The sequence below is a fragment of the Parasteatoda tepidariorum genome, chromosome 5 (genome assembly GCF_043381705.1).
Source record: "Parasteatoda tepidariorum isolate YZ-2023 chromosome 5, CAS_Ptep_4.0, whole genome shotgun sequence".
Classification (NCBI taxonomy): domain Eukaryota; kingdom Metazoa; phylum Arthropoda; class Arachnida; order Araneae; family Theridiidae; genus Parasteatoda; species Parasteatoda tepidariorum.
Window position 1 is genome coordinate 86,698,075 of NC_092208.1, and position 12,797 is coordinate 86,710,871.

Below are 12,797 nucleotides of genomic sequence, written 5' to 3' on the forward strand. Positions count from 1 at the left end.
TTCATTAATTTCATTAGAAACACCTGTAGATTTCATAAGGAATTGAAAGTGGTTTTGATTTCTTATCTCCCTTTCATATCGAGTGCTATTATACTCCGTTGCAAGTTTTTTTTTTTAAATTGCGGAACAGGATTTAAGTTATCGGCCGCTACTACTTATAGCTCCGTTTTATTTGTTTATCGAATTATACGAATATGCTTTCGAAATAATATAAGAGCTTTTAAAAGTTAAACTCGCCGGAAATTTAATTCGCGCTATTTTTCACGATATATATCGCAGAATTTTTTTTAAAAAAAAAGCTTATACTTTCGAAGTCTTATTGGAATCCTAGACTTGGCGACATATTTCGATAAATAAGGAGAACATTTGTTTTTAGAAAACAAACAACTATATGACATTGAAAGACCATTGGATGTGATTGGGTCACTAAAAAAAGTGTGACTTATGCTGACATGCCCATAACAAATAAAATGTGAGACGAAGAATTTTTTTACTTTTGTTTCGATGTAGATGAAAATCATCTTAATATTTATTATTCATTCATCAGTTTCTTTGAATACAAACAGTGTACATATATTTGTTACGATTTTTAAATATCATTTTGATTAGTTCTTATTAACGAAACAATGCTTTTGTATTAATAAGTTTTTTGTCCTCATTTCGTACAATTTAAGAAAGAAAGCCAAAAAAAGACTGTGCGACGTCGTTTTAAGAGATGTCTTTTTAGCAATGTTGATATACGTTCACGCTGAGATCTTAGCATCCATTTGGTGTGCACTTAGATCCAAATATTTCTGCTGTGATGCAGCGAAAAACATTGGCTTATCGTGTAAATAGTCAACATCGCTATCTGTTGTCAAGCTTTGTGACTAATTTTGAGACTTTGAAAAATTAATTTTTCTAGTTTTCTAAGCAGAACTGTCCACATTTTTGACACCTTCAATTCCTCATTAACTGATATTCCAAATTAACTATTATTTTCGGGACAGGAGGTGAAAAATCTCATATCCGTTGTATGGATCAGCCACTTAAATCCGAAAATAAAATATGAGAGCAGCGGTTAATGCAACAGAAATGCAATAGATATTGAGAAACGCATACCTGTTTGACAATAATAAAAAAAAATAATAAACTATGCAATCTCTAGTTTTTATTCTATATATGAAGAAATATATGTATACATTGAAAAAGTGAAACTATGAGAAGAAGGTGTCAAAGAGCTTTTGAATTTTGGGACCGTGCAATGACCTCAAAGTGTCCAGCTTGGAGAGAAAATTTATAGAGAGCAAAGCCCATTCTCTCGCACTTTTCCTACAACCACTGGTCATTTTTTGTATGCTGTAGTTCCAGCACTTGACCGTCAGCCATAAAATCTGTGAAGGAATAACAATTGGATTAATGAGAGAAAAATAAAAAAAACAATTTTTGGTATTATGTACAGTGTACAAAATCAACAACCATCCTGAATAACTTTTGACTCATGACTGAATCTTTACGATCTAGGACTCAATCTTAAGAGCTCGAGGGGATGACTTCAAATATGCTAATTAATAAGTGCAGATGATATTTTAAACTACAAAATCAGACACGAAAACGAAATTTCTCTGAATAAAAATAGCTTTTCTCGACGGATTCGGATTTTTGATCCCCAAACTATTGGGGGTAGCAGCAATCTGGGAAATAGGGTCCAATAGTTTGGTCAGGAGAGGGTTCTAAAGTTTGGGCCCCTTAATGTTAATTTAACTTTTTGCGTATTTAGTTATATCTCGAGAACTTTTTAAGCGGACTGAAAAAATTTTGCGCACAATTATAAAATTCGCTTATCCAAAAATAATTCCATACAAAAGATAACTTTTAGTAAATATTTATTGTTTTTTGGTATTTTTCAATTTTAATTGAATTGAATAGCAAATTTGAATTGTAAGGTATATAATTTTTTGCATTACTTTAAAGAATATAATTTTGCATGGCAAAATCCTGAGAAATCGAATTTCAAAGAACAGACTTTCTTGAAAATCAATTTCTCAATGGTCCTTATTTTATGGCGTGCTGTGCATGTCAAATTTAAAATGATTCTCGTGATCTAGTTGAACTTAAAATACTGTCTGCTCTAATTAATTAGCATATTTGAGGTCGCCCCCTTAAGCTATTAAGATTGAGTCCTAGATCGTGAAGTTCCGATCATTAGATCAAAAGTTATTTAGGATGGTCCGTTTTTCATTTTGCATACTGCATATGTCAAATTTAAAATGAACTGATTCTCGTGAATTTGGTAGATTTCATCCCAGCCTTCCAGTAGGGACATTGGGCTTCTTAAACACTAGACACGCTAATGTCGAATATGAAATTTTAAGAATTAAAATCAATCTGTTAACAACAATAAGTTATAGCTCATAGTTACAGTAGGTTTAACAATTTTTTCTTTTCATAAAAAGTGAAGCAGAAATTCAAAACAGCGTCACAGTTAGAAGGTTAAAAATCGTCGGTGTATTTTTTATTTCGGTCAGAGCTGAAAACTGGCATTTAAAAAAAAACAATAGACATAGTCCAAAATGCATAGTGAAACAGAGTTCAAACGCATAAGAAAATGAAAATGACATTTGATTCCATCTCTTGTACTATCATTATAGCTGTTGTATTTTAAAAGAAGTAACAACTGGATAATGGTTATACTTGATTTTTAAAAAAGAGAACTATGTTCATTTTCATATTTATATAGTATGCGACTTTTTTCAGAATAACATTGATATTAAAAATTTGAGTTAATTTTTTTTCTCACTTTGGTATTAGTTCTCCGGTATTAGTTTAGACAGTTAGAAAAAATAATTTTGTTTTCATTACTTCTGATTCTGTATATCCATCGAGAGTGTTTTCCAGCTGATTACATATTTTTCCACACAAATCAAAAAGCTCCAATTCTACGGATGAATCCATGCATTCCACAATGAGAAACATTACCTAGAATAGATATTCCCCCTTTAGGCACCTTCCTTTCTTATTTTATAGAAAGTGTCAATGAAACAAAGACATGTTACTTATTATAATAACACTAAATCGCTTAAATTAACTTAACCACCTAAATGAACTTGACCGCTTAAATTAACTTAAACATTTATCTAAAACACTTACGCTTTTACACTAAAATCGTTAACCAGGACAAAAGAGAGGGGTCTTCTTGGCCCTCTCTCTAATCTCTAGTCGTTTAAAAAGGGGGTGCAGAAGACAATAGCCTCAGGCATCGACAATTAAGAGCACTAAAAATTTCAATCGATTGCTACTAAATCGTGGTGGCTCAGGAAATAGAACGTTTTCCTTCCAATGAGGGGAACCGGGTTCGAATCCCATGGTCGATAAGATTTCCGTATTGTAAATGATCTGGTTACTAATAATCTAAGTTAACAAAGTTAAAAGTGTGAAAGTGGCTCGCTAACAAAAAAAAATGATCCGTATAATAAAACGCAATTCTATTGCAACTCAAATTGTACAGCATTGTATTATAAATTTTTGTCGCAGTACTGTTACTAGATACTTGTTGTGTAGCGTGGAGAAATAACCATAAAGAAACCCTTAATTAAGAAAGAGATGCCCAGATTACAGATTGCTATAAACCTGGACTATCAAGAGCTGTAATAAAAGTACTGATGAATGCAAATTAAATTTAGATCGGAGTGAAGGCAATAAGTATATTCTACGCTCAAAGGGGAAATAAATGATAAAATTAAATATGCAAAATAGATGTAATGTTTTGACTTGGGCTTTCTTCAGATCAAGGACTCCTACTTTTGTATTCATGTAAATACATTTTGAATAGCTTCCTTTATTTTTTAGAAAAAAATCTTCTGGCGTATGCAGATCAAATGATGTCAGAATATTTAAGCAAGACAACGATACGAAACATAACTCAAAGCTTGTAAAGTAATGGCTACAATATTGATGCTTTACAGTGATCAAATCAATCTACAGACCATAATCCCCTATACCGTTTATTGGTGATTTGTACTGCTTTTTAGATTTAAATAAACATCTACCCGTTATGACCTAAATTGGGCAGGTCGGGGTAAATTTTCATACCGTTTATTGGAGAGAGAAAAAAAACATATTCTTGTATCAATATTCAAATAAATACAATTACAGCATGCTTTGCAATCAGAATGAAATCAAATTCTTATTGAGTGCAATTTCTTGTGTCCGTAACATTGTGCTGGCTGTGATTGCTGCAAAAGGCATGATTGCAAACTATATATTTTATAAACGTCATTGAACTGCCAACCAAACATTGAGTTTACAGCTATCAATGTTTAACTCCACAGCTTTGTAATTTTGAACCCAATCCAGAAAACGAGAAACAAACCCGCATTTACATACATGGAGAGGAAAGCCACGAAAACCTACCACGGTTAGCCTGGCAACTAAGGGACTCTAACCCATGATCCGTCTACGACTGAGGATATTTTACGTCAGCACCTCGGTCGGTGCGAGCCGAGTGCGAATTCAAATCGATCAGCCATCGCTGGAATTCAAACTCGGTTCACCTCATTGAAAGGCGAGCGCTCTATCTCCTGAGCCACCACGGCTCAGACGGCAAACTATGAAAAATATTATATTACTCAGTTATTCTACAAAATTTTCAATTTGCTTAAAAAAAAAATTTTAAATTCCAATCATGCTCTGGCCGGATACTTTTTAACTCGAAAGTATCGTTGTTTATTTTAGTTGTCATGTTTAGAAATATTTATACTTCTAATAATCAATAAGTATTAATGTTATATTATTTGAATTTGGTTGTAAAAGTTAATAAAATTAAAATTATTTGTTTTACAATCATTTAAAAAAGCTAAAAGCTGAACATTTTTATGAAAAATACAATGGCCGGAAACATTTGCACACCATTGCAAGACACTTAATAGTATTTGAAATGAAGCAAGTATGATTTTCAAATTAAATAACAAGGTTTTAAGTTAGGCATTAATAGAAAAGATCATTTATAAAATTTAAATCTTATTTTTATTTAAGAAAAAATTAGGAATATTTTGTTGGAAAATATAATTTCTGTTTACATTTTCATAAATAAATCGAAAACAGGAGCTTAAAATTTAAAAATTATTTAACCCAATTTTTTGGCAATTATTAATTGAGTTTTTAGTCCCCTTCATTGATTGAACTTCTCTTTTTTAGAAGTAATAGTTTTCTCATGAATTCACGCACCTCTACACGCCACTGCGCATGACCTTACACATTTTCATTTCTTCGGACATTTTACTTTTCAAGAGGACATTTTTTTAGATTTCCTGCCACGGCTCGAAGCCAACTTAGAAATAGTAGGCTCTCCAGATATCTCTGATTTCGGAGTTTGGAAAATTTCGAGATGCATTCTTAGATAATCGTTCTTTTTATAACAGGCAATTTCGTTCTTTAATATCAAGCAACTCGGGTAATTTAAACCTATTTTGGTTGAGGCAAACTTTTGTATATGATGGAAGGATATCATTAAATGAAGACAAAAATCGAAAACTAGGCATATATATTCTCAAATGGTTGACAGTATACTCTCTGGCAATCACGAGAAAAACTGCTCAAAGAAAGACCATGATCATTTCGCGAGGTAGTTGGGGTGGAGGGTATGAGCTAAAACCAACCGCCAAGAGGAAATTGCCAAAGTAAATTTGCCAATCAGCTGACCTGTCCGTCACCGCCGCTAACAAGTCAGGAGCTGATCTCTTGATTTCCAATCAGTACACACAGCGTGATTTTTCATTTTCTATGGATGGCTAGCCGTCTTAAGTTAAGCGCAGATAGTGCTAGGGGTTAAAATTCGTCGTAAGGCTTAGGTTACTACTTCCAAAAGATTTTTAAGCCTATAAATAAGCCTGAAAAAAGCATCATCCAATATTATTATAATTGTATTGTTTTCAATATAACACTTCACTTCACTTAACATATAACTTTCGCACTAAAATTTCACTTCATTTATGCTGTGGTATTAATTTTTGTTAAATTTGTTTTAGGCTGACGACCTATTAGAATTTATAAATCATAGAAAACTCTTATGAATGGTAAAACGACGCGTACAATTAAACACAAATCACAATAATAAAACTTCCGGGAATATTAAGCCTGTTCTTACATCACCTCGTAAGCATAACATAAGCGGAGGGATACACTGGAAATTTTTCTAATTTTCTTCCGATTTGGGAAGCTTGTTATTGCTTACATTCAGTCAACCATCCATTTTTGAAAACTAAAATGATTTTTTGTATGAAAGGGTGTCGAATTTGAAATGGCGTTTTGCATAATTTTATAGAACCAGTTTTACATCTATAAAACGGTGCTAAAATTTACGGAAATACTTACTCTTGCGCTGCTTTTTATCAATTTTAAAACGCTTTGTAAAGTCTTACACAATGCAATTTTTTTATTAAAAAAATCACTTTTTCAGTAATGTTTAAAAAAATCAAAAATTATTTTAATTTATAATTGATATCAGTTTATAAAAAGATTTTAAACTTCCTGAGAATACCCATATTTTTATACAAAACTTCATCTCATCATGATGTCACATTAAACAGACATTTTTTCAAATTTTCTAGAACATATTTGCATTGTGAAACTTCTCTGAAATCAGTTATATAAGAAAAGGAAACTGTCAAGAATTTCGAAAATAACAAGGAAAAAAGTTAATGTTACAGATTGCCGCTATGACATCATCATACAGATTGTTATTATTTTTTTAATACTAAGAGATTTCTTGAGAACTAATCAATAGATATACATAAGAAAAAGGGCTTTACCTGAATTAAACTGTGATATATTTGACTGATCATTTTGCTATCAGGTATTTCTTTATTTGCGGCAACTTTTAGGGCCATCATCACAACTTTAAGGTTTTCTTTGTTGTTACAAGCCTTTAAAGAAAAGAAAGAAAAAGTTTTACAATTCTTCATAATCATTTTTGTCCTTCAAATTAATCTCGTTAAAATATATTTTTGTTTATATTTATGCCCACTCCTAATTTTGTAATGACTTACAGTATTTAATTTTACTCCCTCAGTGTCTTATAACGTATTTAAATTAGCAACGGAAATTTATATTTAATTTAGCTTAATAATAATATATTATTAATTAAAGGGGTGATTGGGGCAGAGAGTAAAAAAGCCTGGAAATTTTACGAACAAAAAATTTATATGAATTTATATACCATACCTGTTTCATATTTAACATAACTTTTTATACTAACATTTATAATTAAATTACTTACTAATGCAGAATAACACAACCTCTAGAGTAACTAATTCAAGAAAAATCTTACTTCTCACAGGAAGCGTGATATTTGATTTTAAAATCGAGTGAATATGAATCGCTATATTTGATTTTAGAAAAGCTAAAATACAAAATGCAATAATGAATTTTTAAATCAAGTAAACACGAACCACTGTGCATAATTATTAGATCGCGTGAATACGAATCGCAATACATAGTTTTTAAATCACGTATAAATGCGAAAATTGATGTTTGATATTACAAACGTATGAGTACGAATCGCAACATTGAATTTTAAAAACGCGTGAATACGAATCGCGGAATTGTATTATAAACTCGCGTGAACGCGAATTGCGATATTTGATTTAAAATGGAGAAATAAAAAACGTGATATTAGATTTTTAAATCACGTGACTAGGAATCGCAATGTACGATTTTTAAATCGCATGAATACAAATGGAAAAGCGTAGCTTTTAAATCAGGTAAATACGAAAATCGATGTTTAATTGTTTACACTTGATTCGATGAATATCTATTTTTCATGAACATACTAAAATATAAATTTTATTATTATTAATGTTATTATGAGTCCAAACGTTTACTGGTTAATACTATTATTTACTTCATTCACACAAAAAGGAATTTTTAATCATTTTTTAAAAAGTTTATTTAAAACGTTCCATTTTTTGTGAGGAGAGGCAACTCGTGTAGTGAGATAAAAGCCCCCCCCCCCCAAATCTGCCTCCTTTTTGACGACTACGACTTTATCTTGTGAAAATAGAAAGCAATTTTCATTAAATATCTAGAACACTAAATCGTTAAAATGATCACAGCTTCAAATTGATTGAAACATGTGGTTCAATAAGCTGCAATGGCGCTTATAATTAAGGTATTGTGAAACCAGGGTTCTATCCATGGTTATGGCCTGAATCCTAACTAGCTTTAGATTAATGGGAATCAGCTTGTTTAAAAAGTCAAGACGGCAGGCGAGCAATACTGGTCATAATTCTCCTGCCCTATTTTTGGTCACGCAATTAAGGAACCTTAATGTTCCTGACCACCCCCTCCCCGCCGACAACTGGCTGTTCTGAGAAAGATTGCTGCGAGTTAGTAAGTATAGAGCAAAATAAACAATCACCACCAGCCACAAAACTTCTAAAAAAATATAAAATGGTGACAACTTGTTTGTGAATCACTATCCTATCGCCACTTTTTCCGCCGAAAATGCATACCTATTTGTGCTTAAAAATACGGGCTTTAACTTCTCGTATTATTGATTACATGCGAAAGCTGTAATCATCCCGGGTACGTCAAAGCAATTTTACACAGGTTCAAAATTTCGGAAAGACTGAATTTGATTATCAAAGGTTTATTCGAGAATTTAATATTACTTTTTTTTTAGTTTACGGCTTACAATATTTAAAATTAATCCAATAAATACAATTTTATCATGATAATTACAATCATTTCAGATTTATTTTGTAACAAATAAATTATATGTTGCATTATCTGCTCAAAAACTCGATCCCTAAATTTTTTTTAGTTGAAAACGTTTTATTCAATACTTAAATTTTGCTTAAACCTGCTTAGGTCTGGAGAATTTTTCCTTATTTTAGAAACAAATCCTGAAGTTTACTTACCATATTTTGAAAACTATTTTGTATCAATAACTCGAATAGCTTTTAAAAAATTTACAATTTAAATTGTTGTAAAATTGATTACATGGTTTCAAAAGGAGTTGCTAATAAAAATGCTACAACTAGCCGTTATCAAAATTCCCTAATTTCGCCATATAACAATAAGTAACTCCCACATCGACAATGGGCATTGGCACCTTTTTATTACGTAACTCTCAGAGAACATTTGATTTCTCTCTGTGCTTCGCCTAAAACGCCATGCAAGCAAGTTATAGAACAAGTCTTTAGATTAGTATGCGAAAATAACGAATCTTCGATACAATGAGTGTTGCCATGAACATGTATACTTACAAAAGCTGTGGCAGCAGCATTTTGAAGAGTTTCTACATCCACGCAAGATTTCTTCAAGAGTTGCATTAGACCAGGGGTATCGTTCAAAAGAGTTTTAATTTCAAACTCATAAAGGAACAGAAGATTCCACAAAGTGCCGGATATTGCTTCCATAGTTTTACATTCCTGAATGGCTCCCATCACTTGCCTAAAAGTTAAAATTTATTATTTGCTATAGTTTTACAGAATGTAAACAATAACAAGCTTTCTAAAACCAGAAAAAATTTAGAAAACTTCCGGTGCATCCATCCTCTTATGTCATGCTTATGAGGCGATGTGTGAACACTGAACAGGCTTTATATAACAGGAAGTCTTATCATTCTGATTTGTGTTTAAATTTAAACGTCATTTTACCATTCATAAGAGTTTCCTGTAATTTATAAATTCTAACTGGTTGTGATTCCAAAACATATTGAAGAAAATTAATATCATAACTTAAATAAAGTGCAAGGTTTGCCATGTTTTGAGTGTTATCCCTTACATGTCTACACTTGTGTAAAATATCACCGTCAGTAATTTCTTTTTTGTTTCATTTGCAGGGCATAGCATGCTCGTGAAGTTCTCCATACTCATTTGTTGTTTGTCTTGTTAAAATTTAAATTTAAGGAACGCGTTATATTGTAAACACTACGAGTATGATAATATTTGATGGCGTAATTATCACTCAAAGTAGTGACCCAGAAGTTTTAAGACAAATGTTAACCCCTAGGGTTGTCTATGCTTAATTTTACAAGTGGTTGTTCTCATTCATCATTAAAGATCAATGAGAAGGACCATTTTTCACAATGACTTTTTTTTACAGAAATTACCATTGGACTACCCTCTGCTTATTAATTTGCCCTAATTTTTGGCAAATCAATAACATGGAGAAATTGGTTCCTCCCGAAAGTTAAAGGCGAAATTAAATGTGGTTACTTCTGATTCAGTATGACTTCTTTTTGTTTGAAAACGATGTTTAAAAACAAAAACCCTTTCGTTTACAAACTATACTATCTTTCTATAATTGAAGAAACATTTCAGTTCTTAAAATCTTTTTTTAATTTCTCAAAAAATATTTAAAAGATTATTTTGTAACTTTAGAGGTGTTTAAGCCATGCAATTTCTCGTACTTAACAATAAAGTTTACATTTTTAGATGTTTAAGAGACCACCTACAATAAATTACGAAATAAAACAAGTAATTTTGAAGACCCCATATCAAAAAATACAGAAATAAGCGTGTAACTTGTATCGATTACTTTGGTTGTTATTTACAATAATTGCATAATTGCTTCCATAATGTTCTGAAGCTGACATTCGAAAATATCCTCCTCTTTCTGTTCTAAACAAATGATTTTGAGTCGAACTAAAATGTTTTGAAAGTAATTTTTATTAAAAATTTAATTTTGATAGAAATTATTTTAATACAAATTATTTTCCAACGCTGCGCCGACTGTATTTTTTTATTATAACTTTTTCATCAAAACAAAACTGCAACCGTCGAGCATACTTTTTATAATCTTACCCAATGATGTCATGAGTGGATTCTTTGGAGCGAATCACCTCAAGTCCTGAAGAAATTGTCATCAAGAGTACTTGCTGTTTCATATCAGACTGATGGTCTCGTTGAAGAAAGCGACTACAGAGGAAAAAATACTTATGGGTAGTCAAGTCTTCATTTTCTTGCCTCAAAGCAAGGCTCCACGATATGCGGAAAAACCATGTGTCATCTTCTTTCTCCTGCAGGAATGAATTACATGGGTGTATCGTAATCACCGTTATTAACAAATGTATTTACATTCATAACAAAACTAGAGGCGTTCACTTACAATGGATCCTATCACAAGTTGGTAGCAGATAAGGCTAAAAGGGGCACCACTGAGGTCGCAACATCTGACTACCTCATTACCTATCAAGAAATTTTCCCCCTGTAAAAAAGCTGCTACAGGCCCCTCCTGTTCACCACTAGTTTTCAGAAAAAGCCCTGGTGGTGATCTAGAGTTCACCAGGGAGATAGATCGGATCAAACAACAGTTTCACGATTCATCAGTGACCATTTAAGATTCTTAACTTTCAAATTTGGGTGCAAAGTCTTCCCAACATGCAGCAAATGAAATTTGAAGCCAGCTTCCCCCGAACACATACTTGATTGCCCTGAATTTTTCTTAAAGAACACTCTCTTGCCAACAATTCTTGGGTGTGACTTTGCCAGAGCATTTGGACTCAAGGATTTGATATGGCTGAGGCTATATTATGAAAGATTGGAAACAACAACAACATTTATAACGAGGATCTGCTCTTTAGGGAAGAAGTGATGAGAAAAACGTAACAAAAACCAGATGAATCACTACCCAAATTACGATCCATGTAGTAGAACCCTGTGATCCATGTAGATACTCCGAGCACGGCAATTATTTTAGAATCAGCTGATTAGCTGTTTTTCATTCTATATTACTGAATTTTTTTCTATTATAATTTCATTTCCGTATTTGCATCTTTTCATGTTAACTGATGTGCACATGGTGTGACTTGCCCCCAGAACGGTTACGAAATTTGCCTTTCAATTTGTCCCATTCTCTGATATATATATATATATTACCGTTAAAGTATGAAATCCGTTATTTTATAGAATATCTAGTTATGCCATGAAATAACTGATCGTGTCCGTTAAAGTGTAAAACTCTCTTGTATTTCATGGTTTAACTAGTTATTTCATAGAATAACGATCTGCAGCCCGTTAAACTGTGAAATAAGATGAAGTTGAGCAGAAAATCTGCAAATTGTGTTTTAATGAACTTAATATTCAAAGGGAAAGAGAAGAGTCTAAAAAATGTTTAGAAATTCAAGCGAAAAAGATGAAATTAATGTCGGATAAATCTCATTCTGAAGCCTCTGTGGGGTTTACCGTTCGTATCCCAGTACCTGAAGTTGACAGAGGAAAAGGTGATGCCAAATCTATTTTAACTATCATCATAAAAATAACCGAAGAAGGATTTTTCCCACTGGATACAAGAAACGGCCGCATAAAACAATTATATTCCCGATCCCAGTTCAGTGTCTGCGAACAAAAATTAATTAAAATCGAAGAAGTACCGGATGTAGAAATATCGCTCTGGTCGGTTGCTACAGCTTAAAGTTTAGGTACTGGTCAGGGATTTAAAAAATGTTCGTGTAAAACCCAGTATGTCAACAAAAAATGTTTTTGTTTCAGAAATAATGTTCTTTGTAATTCCAAGTGTCATTTTAGTAATCCTTGTTGTAACAAATGATTTTATGGTACGTTTCCATAAGTACCATTTATACATTGCATAAATTAGATAAATTGCTTCTTTTTCATTTTAATTATCTATCATTAGTTTATTTATAGAATACCTAGTTATTTCATTTTAGATAAATTGTTTATTTTACACTTTAACTGTCTCTCATTAGTTAATTTATAGAATACCTAGTTATTTCATAGAATAACTAGTTAAAGTGTCAAATTAATAACATATTACACACTTTAACGGACACGATCAGTTATTTCATGGAATAA

The 12,797-nt window shown here is 32.0% G+C and overlaps 1 protein-coding gene across 2 annotated transcripts in view; it reads right to left on the reverse strand.

Moving 5' to 3' along the window:
* Positions 1 to 943: 943 nt before the first annotated feature.
* Positions 944 to 12,797, reverse strand: part of LOC107450470 (testis-expressed protein 11) — a 20,237-nt gene continuing 8,383 nt past the window's right edge. For both annotated transcript variants that reach the window (XM_071180746.1, XM_043044448.2), the window contains exons 4-8: positions 10,788 to 11,002; positions 9,246 to 9,432; positions 6,789 to 6,902; positions 2,842 to 2,958; positions 944 to 1,373 (exon numbers count right to left, since the gene is read on the reverse strand). In XM_071180746.1, coding sequence (XP_071036847.1) covers positions 1,197 to 1,373; positions 2,842 to 2,958; positions 6,789 to 6,902; positions 9,246 to 9,432; positions 10,788 to 11,002 — 810 coding nt within the window. In that variant the 3' untranslated portion in view covers positions 944 to 1,196. The remainder of the gene's footprint in view (positions 1,374 to 2,841; positions 2,959 to 6,788; positions 6,903 to 9,245; positions 9,433 to 10,787; positions 11,003 to 12,797) is intronic.